Source organism: Glycine max, chromosome 6, assembly GCF_000004515.6.
Source record: "Glycine max cultivar Williams 82 chromosome 6, Glycine_max_v4.0, whole genome shotgun sequence".
NCBI classification, from domain to species: Eukaryota; Viridiplantae; Streptophyta; class Magnoliopsida; order Fabales; family Fabaceae; genus Glycine; species Glycine max.
In genome coordinates, this window is record NC_038242.2 from 34,300,917 (window position 1) to 34,318,847 (window position 17,931).

The 17,931-nt window shown below is 30.0% G+C and overlaps 1 protein-coding gene and 1 long non-coding RNA gene across 3 annotated transcripts; both read left to right on the forward strand.

The window, feature by feature from the left end:
* The first annotated feature begins 354 nt into the window (after window positions 1–354).
* On the forward strand, window positions 355–2,434 carry LOC121174964 (uncharacterized). The gene is made up of 2 exons (XR_005891792.1): window positions 355–1,151; window positions 1,333–2,434. It is a non-coding gene; the product is annotated as an uncharacterized lncRNA (long non-coding RNA).
* A 10,066-nt stretch (window positions 2,435–12,500) lies between these two features.
* LOC102666876 (uncharacterized) lies at window positions 12,501–15,550 on the forward strand. 2 transcript variants are annotated; one of them, XM_006582060.4, is made up of 4 exons: window positions 12,501–13,533; window positions 14,333–14,476; window positions 14,603–14,746; window positions 15,106–15,550. In XM_006582060.4, the coding sequence occupies exons 1-4, from the start codon at window positions 12,676–12,678 to the stop codon at window positions 15,115–15,117; spliced, it is 1,158 nt and encodes a 385-aa protein (XP_006582123.1). In that variant the 5' UTR covers window positions 12,501–12,675; the 3' UTR covers window positions 15,118–15,550. The 2 variants fall into 2 exon arrangements, with proteins under 2 accessions (XP_006582123.1, XP_006582124.1); XM_006582061.4 differs by having other exon boundaries at window positions 14,609–14,746.
* The last annotated feature ends 2,381 nt before the right edge of the window (window positions 15,551–17,931 follow it).

The following is a 17,931-nucleotide window of genomic DNA, read 5'->3' on the forward strand; positions in this document are numbered from 1 at the left end:
ATTTTATACTTCCAAACACTATTTATATAAATATTTAATACTAAAAACAAATTTAAATTTTCTTATTAGAGTAAATTGAGAAATATATACTAATAAAAATTTAGAATTTATGATATTTAACAAATTTATAGAAAAAATATTTTAAATAGCAAATATAATTAAATTACTTATATTTTAAAAATAAATAAATAACAATAATAGTTATACATTCATTTTTAAATAAATTTTTTTTTTAAATCATTTACTTATTGAATAAATTATTTATTAAAAATCAACTTCAAAAAAAATATAATTAATTAAATAAAAACACATTAAAAATATACAACAAAAATATTAATTATTTTTAAATAATAAAAAAATTTCAATTATTATTTAATAAATTATAAAAAAAAAATAATCATACGAATTAATAATTTATATAAATTATACAACAATTTACATGAATTACACGAATTTTCAATCCTTATAATAAATATGGATTATCATTCGGTATGTATTATAAGCATTCCCAATCTTGACGATAGAATTGTAGTAATCCTAAAACAAACAAAAATAAAGTGACAAACACTCATGACCACAATGACAGACGGCGGTGGTGAGGATTGGCGGCAAAGAGCAAATGACGACACCAAAGGCGGGCTCTTGACAGCACGAGAAGAAGGACGAAAAAGGACGAGGGAGAGGAGAAGAGGGAGAGCATTTTTTAATTTTTAATTGCAAGACATTTTCACCCGTCTACTTAAAATATAGAATACACGAGTTGCTGGTTTCCCAAAGAAATTCCCCCATTCTCACTTTGAGCTGAGAAGCGATTCAAGCAAACGTAAAATTCATTTCTGAAGAAGGGATTCACGCAAGCCCCCAACTTACGCTTACTCTCTTCTCTTCTTTCGCTTCGCTTATTCCATTGTGTTCCCTCTCTCTTTGTCACCCTTTTAATATCCAATTTCATCGATAAGCCCTATCAATCTCTCTTTTCATCTTTGCCTGTTCCTAGTTTTCTAGGGTTTTTTTTTTTTTTTCTAATCCCTTCTTTTCTTCTGAAGTAAAAATGAGGTTAGAAGCTTCGTCGTGCTCGTTGTGCTTCAATTCGAGAAATTTATGCACAGTGACATTATGTGTGTTTCATAAAGGAGATTCACTCCATAACGGTACTTTGAGTTTGCTTCGATAATTGTTTTTATTATGATTCTCTGTTTTCTCAATTAAATATTATCTTTATAGTCTAATTAACCTTTCATTTAAAATACTGCTTATAACATTTTAATTATTTATTCACTATATTGAATTTGAAGCTGCAACACCACAACCTCCTCAATTTTTTTTTCTCAGTTTTGCTTTTCACGAAGGAAATTTCTGCGCAGTGACACCATAACGATACTTCGAGTTTGCTTCGATAATAATATGTTACTTGTTAATTGTTTCGATTATGATTCTCTGCTTTCTCAATTCAATATTATCTCTATAATCTGATTTATAATAGAGTTTGCAATTTAACGATGTTCTTAGAGATGCTGTTTTTGCAATGGTGCCTCAATTAAAACTGATTTGATTGTCATTTTTTTAGCTTTTAATTTGCTTTCATAACGAGTTATTTCTTCTTCTTTTACTAAGTGAACATTTCACACACATAATTTGGAAAAGACTGTGCAGTATTCTAGTATTCTATATTTTATCCGTTTGATTTTTTATCTAATACTGTTAATATGTGATGGTAGAATTTGTGAAGTTGTTGTCGTGTCACTGGCAGTGCACTAGTTATGGACTTATGGTTCAATTTAGTCTTTTGATGGTGTGTTGCTATTAGCTTGGTGGTCACTAAATGTACAAAGCATTTTTAGTTAGTTATAGGGTATTAGGGTGTAACCTAACTAAATAACAATTCAAAACTTTCACTAATTAAAAATAAAAAAAAGTTTAGCTACTATAAAACTATAGTGATATAGTGCTTTTTGTTTCCTGTCACTGTTGTTTAACCGCGATTGAATTTACACTCCAAAGTAGAAAAGTAAAAAGATACATGACACATTATTTGGCTACTGTTCAATTGCATCTTGTTTTTTAATTGTCATCTGTTGGGTGACTTTTTCTGTTTTGGCCATTTTGTTGACACGAGACCATTTGTATTGGCCTTCAAACTGTTGTATATAGTACTTGGTCTGCAATCACGAAGAGCAGTTTCTCCCTTTCATTTTGGTGTTAAGTTTTTTTATTTCTGTGGAATATGTTCTTACAACCTTTGCTTCTATATTGCTATAAACTGTGGTTGAGAGGCATATATGATAATTTCCTTTTACTTAATCTCTCTTCTAATTGGATTTCAACGTGTCAAGGTACTCTTCTACTACATAAAAATGCTACAAGCAATGTTATAGTGTATATGAAACTCTGCCTTCTCCCTTTCATAATATATATAGGTGCTCTTCTACTACTTGAACCTAGTTTTACTTAATCATGATCTTAATATCTGCTTATGATATAGGTAATTCCAAACTTGGTCAATATCTGCTTTGGCTCATATTGTCCTTTACATTAAGGTTTATCATGCAATGGTGTCTAGTATACCTACCTCTAGTTTATCAACTATAAATTTTATATTGAGTACTCAAATTAATTAATATATTTAGTGTATATGTTCATCTCTAATAAAAAAAAATGAAGTACATTATAAATGACTTAGTAGATATTTTTCAAAGATTTGTTGCAGTTTCAAATTTTAGAGTGATCAATATACACATTGAGATATGGAAATATACGGAGGAAAGAAATGTGATTGAAAATAAGTTGAAAAAGGAAGCAAGAGAGCTAGGTTTCGAAAGTAAAATATTATAAGGTATTACACAATATATAATATCAGGATAAAAAAATCTAAAGTTTTGAAATGTAAATAATCTAAATTCCGAAAATTAATTTGTTGATCTCCAATGTCGAGTCTCATAAGATAACAATACAAACAAAATGCAATATCTTTTGATACACGATATTTCAACCAATTGTTAAATTCCAAAAACCAATCAGGATTTCGAAATAGAGTCCCAAATTGTAGTTTTGAAAAATTATGCTCTCTTGGTTGACAAGGTCCTTTTTCCAAATAAGCTCTTCGGATGTTATCTCGATCATGAGGATGTTAACATGATATTTGTTTCCTTTCTCCTGAATCAACAAGAAGATTTTCCTCCAAATCAACTTCTAAGAATCTTTTTTTCATAGATGACTCTAATGGTGTGTTGGAATCTCTTTTTGAAAATTTCTTCATTTTTAGCACACTACACAAAAAAAAAGAAGCTAATTAAGGTTAAAAAAAGAATAGAATAAAGCTAATCTCCCTATTGCTTACAAATAAAACCCCCTACACTATGTTAAGCATCATCAATAACTTGTATTAAAAATTTGAAAAGAGTAAAAGATTATCTTTTTTTTTTTTATCAAAGTCTTACCGCAATTTCGCAAAAACCGCAACTTTGCAAAGACCCCAATGCTAACAATGCACACAGCACATACGTCTGAGTGAGACCACCGTGATTCTGTGAATATGAATAATTGAATAAGTTTAGGAATTATATCTAATTAGATTTAGGGAAAATGAATAAAAAAATGTAAGTGAGTGACAAAGTAATTTAGGGTGAGAGACGATGGTGTTCGACCGTTTTAAGAATTAGGAGGGTCAGAGGGAGTGAGAGGTAGTTTTTGTATTGAATGTCTTATATTTGTTTGGACTTTATGTTTAAAAAAATCCAATGGGAATAATATATAATTTTTTATGGGGACAATTTTTTTTTATATACATTAACAAATAAAAAAATCTAATGGGAGCAATTGCCTTCACACCAGATAACATGCATCCGCCAGTGCCTATTATAGCATAACTTCAAGACAAATCCTTTTACCTTAGATGGGGGCTTTAATTTCCATAGTTGCTTGAAGAATTCTTCCTCCCCACTTACACCCAAAGAGGGGTTGACATACTGTTTCATGTTGTAGTTGGATTGAGTTTCCAAATGTTTTTATGTTGAGTTTTGATGCCTTGTAAAGTATTTCCTTTTTTGTTATACCATAATATATTGTGCAATTATATGTTCAATTCTTGTAACGTGGTACTCCCATCTTAAATATAAGAAAGAAACACATTTTTTGTTCTCAAATATGATAAATTTTAGGTAATTTTATCTCATTTAATGACATTATCTCTAAAGTATCCTTCATTTAATTGAGATTTTAGTTCTAATGGCTTTTTTTTATTCGTGATACCAAGTTCCAATAAAAGGTAAGATAAGAAAAAAAATTTAATTGAAATTAGAGTAATTAAAAATAATTAACTAATTTTGTTAGTTAGCGTGAATAATTTTTTCTTATATTTAAGATCGGAGAAAGTCCTTGTGAGTGACATTCAATTTAACAAGAATGGTAGCCCTTTAACAAAATAGGGTGCCAATAGCAAATTATACTTTGCTCACTGCACATCAAATGTTGTCAAGAAGGCTTTTGAGGAGGCACTTTATTGAATCTTATAAATTATTAAAATCACTTCATTAATTTCATTTATATTTTGATTTTAAGAAGGCATTTCTTAAATTGAATTTAATTATATTGTTATTTTTTATATATAAATAAACTATTAAATTTATAATTAAGTTACAAACATAATAAATATTTGTTACTAAACAAAATTATATTCGTAATTTTGCATGGACAAATTTTTTGAAAATTTCTCACTTTGCAATTTGTAGGTAATTTTTCAAGGAAAAATCCTTTGGTAATTTTCTGCAGAAAATTCATAGGTAATTTTCCATGGAAAAATCTATTGGTAATTTTCCAAGAAAAAATCTGTCAATAATTTTATACAAAAAAGTTGGGCGATTATTTTTATAGCCAAAATTATCAATAATTATGTCGGTAAAAATTTGTCAGTAACCTATGAAAATATTATTGATGAAATTTTGTCCGTCGAAAATCCGTTGATAAAACCTAATTACCAACGGATTTTGTTCATCGGTAATAACAAAATTTCTTGTTTTCACCTTTCCTTACTTTAGTAAAATCTTTATGGGTTTTAGAGTAGAGATTCTAATAAGGGTTGCTTTGGTTGTGTTTCCATGGAGGGTGAGGTGGTGGTGGTGTTGAATGGAGAAAATTCTTGGTGGAGCATACACAATGGCAACAAAAAAAAATTGTCATTGTTGAATTACACAACTAAAACATGACACTCTGATTAGTAGATGAAATAACAATTGGAGAAAGAGAAGCATCACAAATGCACCAAAGGTTAGGCGCTAAATTCTGTCTAGAATTAACTTCAACAAGATGTAAAGCCTTCAATTAAATAATAAAAACAATAGTAGCAAAGTAGCTTTAGAATATGACAGAACATAGATTAACAATGTAATATAACATACAATAAACACAAAGGAAAACAATTTTAAGGGAGAAATTTTAAATAGCCTAGGTTGAAGCACGCAAACACTATCTTGAGTGCAATGAGGGAAAACGTCCTAATTGCACTGACAAGAAAATCTAATTGCTCTCTTCTCTCAAGATACGACAATCGTTGGTTTTGATCGTGTGTAGCAAGAGGATCCTTCAACCTTTTAAATACCAATGTTCTTGCTCTAAAAAAATAATTTATAAGAAAAGGAAGAGAAAAAATTTAGAGAAAAATACAAATTGTTTTTCTACTTGTAGCACCTTTTGGATGTTACTCCCAATGTGCGATGTGGAGGAGAAAAAAAATCTCAACAAACCAAATATAGTTGGAAATAACCACTAAGCTTAACAAAAAAATCTTGTTAGATTAAAAAATCAAAATAAAATAAAAATATTTTATTTTGTAAAAACAAAACTAATGTAAGTAATATATTTTATAAATTTTAAATTATAAAATAAATATTTACTAACATTCCCCTACATAATTTAAAATTTTAAAATATTTTAGAAAACACAATTTGTATAGAAACATAAAAGATGTGGCATGTGATATTGTATTTCAATATAACCTTTCGGGGGTGTGAGCCTTATACCTAATGTTTATGAATTTCCACCCGAGAAAAATATAGAGACTTAATTATCTTGAACTACACCTTTTTTAACTAGACTTTAGTACACAATCCTTACAATATTGGTGTTCATTTAGTCTCTAATTAGTGGTTGCGCGTTACACAGCCTTGCGCATGTATCTTGTTTCGTAAGTGTCACTTAGAAATTAACCCACATCTTACAGTGGCGGCCCCACCATCACACTCACTAGGTGAATCCTCAAAGAGTAGTTTGTGACCCCCACCCCTACAATAATTGTCATCGGATTTATTAAGAGGTATTTTTTTATACCAAAAAAATACATATATATAAATACCTCAACCTTAATATTGTCACAATTTATAATACACATCTTCATAGGAATGAAAAGCAGGACAACTTCGCAAAAATTATTTTGGTGTACTTTAGTCAACAAATAATTTTATTGTTACCCGTTGAACTCCATTCACAAGAGGTATATAAGCTTATTCAACAATGGTAAATCACATAACAAAATTTAAGAAACTCAGCCTCACTAGTAGCAGTATCTAAAACAATAATTTTCGCTTCCACGGTAGAACATGAAATAATAGTTTGTTTAGAAGATTTTCATGATACAGCACCACCAGCTAAAATAAAGATATAAAATTATTTTGGTGTACTTTAGTCAACAAACAATTTCGTTATTACCTACTGAACTTCATTCATGGAGGTATATGCTTATTCAACAATGGCAAATCACAAAACAAATTTTAAGAAACTCAACCTCACTAGTAGCAATATCTAAAGCAATAATTTTTGCTTCTATGGTAGAACGTGAAATAATAATTTATTTATAAGATTTTCATGATACTACACCACTAGCTAAAGTAAAGACATAACCACTTGTCGATTTTGTTTCATCAGAATTAGAAATCCAATTTGTATAACTAAATCCCTCAATAACAACAAGAAAACATGTCTAATGAATGTCATAATCAATGGTTCCTTTAAGTATCTAAAAACCCTTTCTAATGCAGTCCAATGAGAATGATCCAGATTATTAGTATACCTTCCTAATCTACCAACCTCATATGCAATGTCAAATCTAGAGAAGTTTGTCAAATGCAATAAAGAACTAATAATTTGAGAATATTTATGAGAAGAAATTCATTTACTCAAAATTTTCTTTAACTTAATGGATGAGTCATAAGGAGTAGAAATAGGTTTCACATTAAAATAATTAAACGTCTTCAATAGCTTTTCAACATAATGTGATTTGGTTAAAATCATGCCATCATTTTTCTTTATAAGCTTAATACCCAAAATCACATCTACAAGACCAAGGTCCTTCATATCAAAATTATTAGAAAAGAAAAACTTCACATCATTTAAGAAATGCACATTACTACCAAATATCAATACATCATCCACTTACAAACATAAAATGATACGTCCAATATCATTAAATTGTTTCACATACACCATTTATCACTATTATTGATTTGAAAACCATATGAAAGAACAACTTGATCAAACCATATAAAGATTTAACAAGTTTGCAAACTTTCTTTTCTTTACCGAGTTCTACAAAGGCTTTAGGTTGGCTCATATAAATTTCTTCTTCTAATTCATCATTTAAAAAAATAGTTTTTACATCCATTTAATGAATTTCCAAATTAAAAACATAAGCAAGTGCAATTAAAACTCTAATAGTAGTAACTTTAGAAACATGAGAATATGTATCAAAGAAGTCTACACCTTCTATTTGCTTACAACCAATCACAACAAGTATTGCCTTACATTTTTTTATAGATTCACCAGTTCTTAATTTCTTTCGGAAAACTCACTTACAACCTATACCTTTACAACCAGGAGGGAGATCGGTAAGAAACCAACCACCCTCACACTTTAAGATATTTCAGATTTGGTTCTCTTTTTCTCCTTAGCTCATAAGGGTTTTTTTTCAAAATTTTATAAGTTTCCCTATTAAGAATATGACATGCCGAATATAAAGCTTCACCTCACATATTTTTTGGCAAACCAGGACTTACAAGCATAACATTTACCATATCAAACAAGGTACGGTTCTTTCTTTCCGCGATACCATTAGATTGAGGAGCATACAGAGATGTCACTTCATGAATAATATCATGCATTTCACATAAATTACTCATGTCTAAAAATGTGTATTCCCCACCTCTATCAGAATGCGAAATTTTAATTTTTCTTTCTAATTGATTTTCTCCTTCTATTTTATATACTTTTAACTTATCAAACAACTCATTTTTGTGATTAACTAAATACACATAGCAATATTTGGAGAAATCATCAATGAAAGTAATAAAGTATCTCTTATCACCATGTGTTTACACATCATTACTATCACATACATCATTATGAACCAATTAAAGCAAGTTAGTTTCTCTTTCAATACATGTAGTACTAGGTTGTTTTGCTTGAATACATTTTTCACATTTTTGTTTTAAATCAATATAAGCTTTAAAAATAAGATTAAGATGCATCATTCTTTTGATAGAATTCAAATTTACATGTTCAAGCCTAGCATGCCACATATTAGAACATTCAACATTTGCAACAAAAGAAGAAATGTTAGATATTTTATTAATAGAAAGAGGCATAAGATTTGACTTAAACAAACCATCACAAATGTAACTTTTACCAATAAAAACACATTGTCTAGTAATAACAGCTCTATTGGACTCAAAAACAACCTTGTACCCTTGTTGGACTAACAAAAATGTACTTATTAAATTTTTCCTAATATCATAAATGTGATAGACTCCATCTAAAAGAAGAAAATTTCTTGAAGATAACTCTAGCTTCACTTGACCTTCTCCTAACACATATGTCATACTCCTAAAACATATTTTAAATAATAATACAATTTAGTAAAGAGATATGTAAAATATCTATTGTTTCAGTTATGTTCATTTTATTACTTTGTGTGCTATGTTTTTACCTGTTTATTTATTTTTAGCAAGGAGCTAGAAACCAGTCAAAATACTTGCAACAATAACCTCAAAAAATAGAAAATAAAAGTCAAACAATAAAGACTTGTAACGTTCACCAAGGAAATTGACCAAATAAAAGATAGCTTCCTAAAATATAGAAATAAAAGTAGTAGAATGATTTTAGTTTTTCAAAGAAACTAATTCTAAAAGCATTTTATATGTACAAAACATAATTGATAAAGAAAATATTTTTTAATTTTAAATTTTAAATTATAAGAAAATATTTTTCAACAATCTCCCACTAATTTAAACTTTAAAGAAATGAAATAATATAATAAAAATATTTTTCATGGAGCATAATAAGTAGATTTTTCTCTCCAAGGCTAAGTAAAATAAAAGGAATAAATGAGAAGAAGATTTAGCCTTAAACTAAATTTTAAGTAACTTTAAAATATGACATAACATAGATTAACAATGCAATGCAACATCCAATAAGCACAAAGAAAAATAATTTCAGGGAGAAAATTTTGAATAGTCTGGGTTGAAGCGCGTAAAGCTATCCAGCTATTCATAGTGACGGTGACGGTGTGCGTGCAGCGAAACGATCCCAAGCATTCTACACGCTTCTCTCAAAAAAATATTTTTTCTACTTGTGTCTTTTGACTTAGAGAGAGATATTTATAAACACAATCCCACTTATAATATCTTAAAAAAAAATTCAACAAATCAAATAATTGAAACTAACCACTAAGTTTAACAAAACAAGAATCTTGTTACTTTAAAAAATCAAAACAGAATACAACAAATATTTTATTTTATACACACAAAACTAATATAAATAATATGTTTTATAAATTTTAAATTATAAAAGAAATATTTACAAACAGAATTAAATTCAAAAAGATTGAGACCGAGCCTGGTCCAAAAGCCAAAGATGGCTAACGTGATGCACAAAGATCATGCAACACCCACCTAACGTCATCATTAGCTAAGCCTATAGCATTCCAACAAAAAATGTTCATTAAAAAAATGAATTTGAGCCACCACGAAGGTTATATGCCCTTGCACCACTTCCTTTAAGCAAATTGATTGACTCCATTCAAGTTTCAAAGGAAGCAATTTTCTCTTATTGCTTGTTTTACGATGACAATAAATAAAAATCAAGATCAAAGTTTATAGAAAGTGGGAGATTTTTTTGCCAAGATCCGTGTTTTCCCATGAACAACTTTATGTTGTAGTCTCTCGTGTGTTAAATATAAGTGGGGATCAAAAGTATTAATATGTGATGAAGATAATAATCCAGTTTCAATTATTAAAAATATGATGTATAAAGAAGTGTTTAGTAAAATATAATAAACACATTTTTTATTTTGCATGTTTAATTTTAAACTTTATTTGAATGGAATTTATTTATTAATTAATCATGTTATTTTTAAGTGCTATTCTATACTTATATAATATTAATATTTAACATCTCATTAGAATGTGTTTGACAAAACATTTTAATTAGTATTTAACTTTTTTATTACTTAAAAAACTTATTTGATTGTTTGATAAACAAATTTTGTCTAGTAGCTTTTAACATTTTTTTAGACACTATTTGAAGTAGTATTTTTTAAAATACTAACTTCTAACTTCTAAATTTTCTATATTTATTTTCTTTTTGTCCTTGAACTATTATTATATTTCCTTTTTAATTTTCTATTTAAGGAAAAAATTTGCATCCATTTATGTAATTTTATATTTTTGAGCTACTTTAATATATAATTTTACCAATCACTTATCATTCAATAAAATAGATTTTCATTGTCAGCTATGAGCTAGGTTTTTAGTTTCTAGCTACCTATTCAACTAGTTTTGTCAAGCATAATCCTAAGATAAAGTTAGTTATATAAGTGTTAACATTAAAAAATATGATATAAATTGTAAATATTGTATTTAGTTATGGTATCCCATTATGATGTTTTTATAAATAATGTTAATTATTTTATTAAAAGATCATAAGTACCCATGCATTACTGGGTTTGTATACTAGTTAGTAGTACAAATCTAAAGAACTTAATATTTGTTTCTTAAAAGTTTGTTTTCATGTTTGTTAATGAAATAATATTATGTTTTGAGCAGTAAAAAAAATGTTTTAAATAGTGAAAAAAGTGTTATCTATATTTTAAGGAAAAAAAACAAAATAAACACGTTTTACAAGAACTAAAATGAAAAAAAAAATTACAAAGACAAAAATGAAAAAAATACTAAATTACAGGAATAAAAATGTATTTAAGCCTTTTATTTTTTTAGAATTAGAATGTTCAATTAAGTCCTTCTATTTTTTAAAGTTCCCATCAAGTCTCTTATAAAAATGTCTCAATGTAGATTTTATTTTTTAAAATTTCTCAATGAGATCCTTTTTTCATCCAATTGAGATTGACAATATTAAGGTACAAATTTCGAAAAACACAAAGGACATATTGAAGCATTTAAAAAAAAAAATAAAAACTTTTAAAAATAGGAGCACCTAATTGAACATTCTAAATAGGTAAAAATACTAAATTGATAATTAAACCAATTATTTTCTGGTCAAAATTAAAATACAATTTCCATAATTTCCAATTTTTCATGATAAAGTTAGGTTACCCTATGTTAATAAATTACTCCCTTTGTTTCAAAATGACTATAGTTTTAGCCTTTGAAAAAAAATTTAAATTGATCGATGTTCTCATCTTTCATTAAGATATTCAAACATCTATTCTAATTTTGCCTTATAATAACTAATGTTGTCTTAAAGACTTAATAATACATATATTTCTTTTTATTGGCAGGAATTGAACATTGGTATTAGGGGGCTTACAACATTGACATACCGGTTCAATCGATTGAGCTAGACCGGCTTGGTTAATAATACATTTACTAAAAATAAGAGAGATTAAATACATTTTTTATCCTTGCAATTTAATCTTTTTTTATTTTTCGTCCTTGCAATTTTTTTCTCCATTTAAGTCATTGCAAAATGTGATTCTTTTGTTTTTCGTTCTTAAAATGCTTTAGTTAATTTTTTTTGCTATTCAAAGCACTATTTTATTGTTCAAAGTATTATCTAAAATATTTTAAGAACGAAAAATAAAACAAACATATCTTATAAGAATTAAAATGGAAAAAAATTGCATGAACCAAAAATGAAAAAAAGTGGTGAATTGTCCGGACCAATGATATTTTAATAAAATTATTCTTTAATAAATATTAATTTTATTGAAATATTTACTTTCTTGTTTTGTGTGAAACATCAATATTTTGGGATGAAGAAGTAGTAATACTTCAACCTTTACCACCATCTCCATGAGTTTTTTCTAAAATAAAAGTTATGGATGTTTGGTAGAAGTAAAAAATTTTCATGTCCAAGAATCATAAATCTCGAAAATCATGTTTCTTGAAAGTAAATAAAATTTATTTGATTGATCATTAAAAATATTTTGATAAATTTTTTAGAAATTAAAGAATTATATAATATTTCCCCGAAATCACAACTGAAAAGTTCCGAGTTTAACTCTGTCGAAAAACTAAAACTTCAAAGGCAAATGACTAAACCCGGAACATAGTACTTGGAAAAGAATCCCTCGTGCGATAATCGTTTCTTCTGAGATCACAACTGAAAAGTTCTGAGTTTGTGCCAAAACCAACCACATTAACCAAAACACCATCATCACACCAAGAAACCACGATGGATCCCTACGATGAAAAGAGGCTAAGAGACGAAGTGATTTACCTTCACTATCTCTGGCACCAAGGCCCTCCACGCCCACCGCCACAAAACCCCATCACCCACCGTCCATTTCCCTCACCTTCGCAACCCTACATCCCCCAACACACGTGGCACGCGCGTCCTCATCAACAGCAACCTGCGCCCGCCCGCACCAGATCACTCCCTCCAGCAATCCCCACCACCACCACCACCTCCTTCAAGAAGAAAAAGAAGCATAAAAGAAATACCCCCGAAAAGAATGTTTCACAACCCGACCCGGGCCCAGAATGGCCGTGTCCGGTTCGGCCTGAGCCAAGCCCAACCACCGGTTGGGCCCAGCCCAAGCCCAAGCCCGGTTCGGCCTCTCCTCCTCCCGAGGTGGCTCCAGAAGAGAAGGAGAGGCTGGTGGCAATGCAGGCTCAGCACAAAGCGTGCAAGGCTTTGAAGGAGTTTCTTTCTAATAACTATGATGATGATGATGATGATGATGATGATGATGATGAGAGTGAATGCGAGGAGATTGAGGAGTTCTTTCTGGTGCTCTTCTTAGAGGATCATGAACTGAGAGGGTACTACCAGAGGTGTTATGAGAATGGATTGTTTTGCTGCTTGGTTTGTGGTGCCATTGGGAAGAAGAATTCTGGGAAGAGGTTTAAGGATTGTGTTGGACTTCTTCAGCATTCGATGTCGATTTTGAGGACCATGAAGAAAAGGGTGCACAGAGGGTTTGGGATGGCCCTGTGCAAGGTTTTGGGTTGGGATTCTGATCGGTTTCCGGCCATCGTGATGAAGGGGACGCCTCTTGGGATGGAGATGATGACGCCGGTGGAGGCAGAGGTAATGGTTTAGTCATGAATTTGGGGTGTTTTAATTTAGTATGAGTCTTGGATGTGTTTCATAAGGTGTTTTTGATGATGTTCTAGTCAAGATTTTGAGTTTAAATTTGAGTGTTTTTATTTAGGACCAAACTTTTATTCAGTTTTTAAGGTGTTTTTTTATGATGTTCTCCAATAAGTGTTTTAGTCAAGATTTTGAGGTGAATTTAGGGTGTTTTCATTTAGGACAAAACTTAGACGTGGTTTTTAAGGTGTTTTGGTTAGAGTTTTGGTCAAGATTTTGACGTGGATTTGGGCTGTTTTTAGTTGGGATAAAACTTAGATGCAATTTTTAAGGTGTTTTTGATGATGTTCTCTGATTAGAGATTTAGTCTAGATTTTAAGGAGAGCTTGGGGTGTTTTTTATTTAGGACAAAGCTTAGATGTAGTTTTTAAGGTGTTTTTGTTGCTGTTCTCTATTAAGAGTTTTATTTTGATCACTTATGTTGATATTTAATGCAAACCTTTGTTACATGGATTATTGAGGTGAAACTTCTAATTTGAGCAGTAAGACTCGAAGAACTACATTTAAGTTTCGTTCTTTTATGTATGGTTTGTTTGGATTGGGATCCCCCCTCTTGTTAGCTTTCTCCTAATGCGAGACAAAAGGAAACAATTATATCAGGACTTGACATTAATTTTCCATCTGTGAGTTCTTATCTTGTAGCACGCGATGCTTACTAACATGAGAGAATTCAAATTCGTGATTTTTTTTTAAATAGTAAATGAGTTGGTTTGGTGTGGACTTTGCAACATTGCAGGGTGAGCCTAAGGAGAATAATGCTGCTGATGACAATGATAGAAAAGATGATTCCCACGAATCAGATGATAAAGTCTTGTCTTTGGAACATGGTGATGTTGCAGCTGAGGTGCCAGCACAAAGGGTTGATCAAAGTATGAATAAGGTTAGTAAAAATCTGCCGTATAAGACCATCTATCCAAGCAAAGCCCAATGTCTTCCTCTGGCTAAGTCTAAAAGTTGTCAGTAAGCTAGTGTACTGAAATAATTGAAGCTCCAAATTTTTCACAAGATGCAGGGTGAGCATGATGGAAAAGATGGTGAAGATCATGGAGAAAATGGTGCCCACAAATCAGGTGATGAAGTTGTGTCTTTGGGGCTTGGTGATGAACCAGTTGAGGAGCATGCGCAAGGAGATGATCAGAGTATTAACAAGGTTAACTGTTTATAATATCATCTTTTACCTTTCTGGAAAAAAAAAAGGAAAACAGAAATGCTGGAAAATAAACCGTTGCTGTTAGGAGTTAAGAAGTTAAGACATTTTGTAGTTAGTTGGTGAGAGGGGATTTGAGAGCTAAATAAATGGTAGGAGAATGATAGAGAAGATGCATTCTATTGCAACCAAGAAATAGTAAAATCTTTCTTTTCTTTTGTCTTATTTTCTAATTTGGGTTCCTTACAATTGATGATTCTAATGTATGTATCATACATGAGATATCCGTAAGTCCTGTATATTTTGGTTTGAAACGGTAACTGCTTTAAATATATGCTGACTGGGTTGTGTTGCTTTTGCAGGGTGAAGCCTAATAAACATGTTGATGACATTATTCAATTGTTCTTTAGGAAAATCAGGAAAAGTGACCAGTGTTCACTTACTATAGTTTCTGGGGAGATCTTTTTGCCTGACCACAAAAATGGAGAGCCATTCTGACTTTAAGGTACTTTAAGAAACCTGCTGATTGCCATATTGATAATTCAAATGTTCTTCATGAAAATCAGGCGAAGTGAACAGTGAATGTAATATAGTTTCTATGGAGGTCCATTTGTTTCACCACAATAATGGAAAACCATTCTGACTTTAGGTAAGTACATAACTTAGTTTGTGATTCACTAGTTTCCCTTATACAAAGTTGATAATTCTGTAAATTTGTGGCAAATTTTGCCAACTTATAGTCATTCACAAGACAATGTAGTGTACATTTGAACATGTCTCGTGCAAAATTATGTTTTGTATGCAAAAGTCTCATCTTGGCTATCATGGTTTCCTCTCAATACACACAATCAGATGTTGGTTAATTTTAGAAAAAAATGATCAGAATGGTTGTAAATGCTTATAAATTTTAATCCACTCTAAATAAAGAAATCCAATTAGCTATGTTTTTGAGGAAAATATGTTTTATTTCCTTGCTTTGTTAGTACAGGATATTGTGGACTTGAATCATGGAATCATTTTAGAAGTTCATTCTAAACTATCTGTTCTTTTGTCATCGACTCAAATTACTGACACACAACTCCTCTCTTTTTCTTTTAATATATTGGCAAAAATTACACTGTTACTCGCAGTATATGCCAAAAAAATGACGAAAATTATTGTTGTTAAGATAGTGGTACAACCAGGAGTTGACGACCAGAAATCCCACACATTAACAAGAAGCAAATCTTGTAGGTGATCCTGAGACTTATTTAGGAACACGTTTTACAACCAACAATTCATGTTCTAGAAGTGAACATCCAAAAAGCTACAAGCCCACAACTATTTGATCAACCTCAACTGTGAAATTCTATTATGTTGATTCATTCCAATCTTATATTAAAGAGTAAAATAAACTATTTATCTATGAATGAATCAATAAATTTTTTACAATACTGCAAATTTGAAGAAATATAATAGTTATTTATATAAAATGTTTAGGCTTAATGGTAATTTTTACTATCAAATTTTCATTATTTTGCGAATTTTACTACTCAAGTTTTATTTTCATGAATTTTATAATTTACCTTTGTAATTTCATGAATTTTATTACTCAAGTTTTTTTTACACGAATTTTATCATCTAATTTTCAACATTTTATAAATTTATCATCCAGTTTTTTTTATTTTTGTGTATTTTATCATCATATGAGTAACAAAATAATGTAAAAAGTCATATATCTAGATTGATTATACTTACCATTGACATAAAAAGTCAAAATAATCCATCTTGTACTAGCACGGATAAAATGTGTAAGTAAAAATTAAAAATTTGAATGGTAAAATTTAAAAAACAAATCTTATATCTAAGATTTGTAAAATAATAGAAATTGAATAGTAACATTTATAATTAAGCCAAACATTTATTACTATTTCACTTGTCCGAGTAAATCAGTATCAATAGATATAAAGAAATAGAGGTCACAACCAGGGTAACAAAATTAAAAACACTATCAAAACTCAATTCAAATTGTTATCTGAAAAAGGTAAAATCGGGATTAGCTCATTTCTGGAATGGAAAAAAGAACACGTGTCATCTTATCTTTTTTGAGAAGTGTCATCTCATCTAGGCCTACATTTTAATGACTTTGTAAATTTTAACTTAAACTGGAATAAGCACTTTAAATAGCATTACTTTTTGAATTGATGCATTTACAAACCCATATTAGTGGTCAGGTTGCAAACACACTTTTTGGCCCAAAACAAGCGAAAAGGACAAATGACCCAGATCACAATGTTGCATTGGTGCAGAGCAGGACTGTGGCAGTAAACAACTTTTCTACAAAGCAAAGCACACTTACGCAAATAGGGGAGGGTTATCTCCGGTGATAAAAAAACTTGCGAACTACGGAATCGTCAATGAGGAACATGGGCTGGGGCACGGTCAACATAAACATAACGAAAGTGGTAATGAGCAGGGGAAGAATTGCAACTTGCAATGCATCTCTCCTATGAGAGAGTAATACGTGAAAGGCTCGGTCAGATATACTGATGCCTATGCAAGGGTTCTGTGAAAGGTGAGATATTAATAAGAGCATCTCCAATGATTTTGTTTCAAGGTTCTTGAGTAATTTTTTGTGCATCCCATGTGCCACATCTTTTAAGAATTTTATAAAGTTTTTATTCCAACAATGATCTTACGAACTTCAATTGGGTTTCATATGTTTCTAATTTTATTTTTTACTTTACAATAATAATTCATTTGTATTTTTAATTTTCAAATAATAAATATATAAAAAATATATATATTCTTGAAGCATAATTTATTTCTCCCTAAAAAAAACATTACATTAGTTTGGGGTTCACAATAATTTAAAATTTGAGAAAAATACATAACGATAAATTAAAATTGAAGAAAAATAAAAAGGACACTATTATCAACTTGAATTTTAAATTTTGTATTCCTGATGAACACGTTTGTTGTGACGAGTGGTTCGCCAGCGTGGCGAACGAACCTTCTCACTTCAATAGTCGATCCATAAAAAGGTGAGATCATCGTGTGATGAACTTGCAAAAATCTACAGTTGGAGATGCTCAAAGCAATGGATTTCAAATTGAATTTCATTGCGAATTTAAATTTGGATTACAGTGTTCTTTTTGTAAGCTCTGTAAATAGATTTGTGTAATTTACATGTGCCTTCTCTGAAAGAA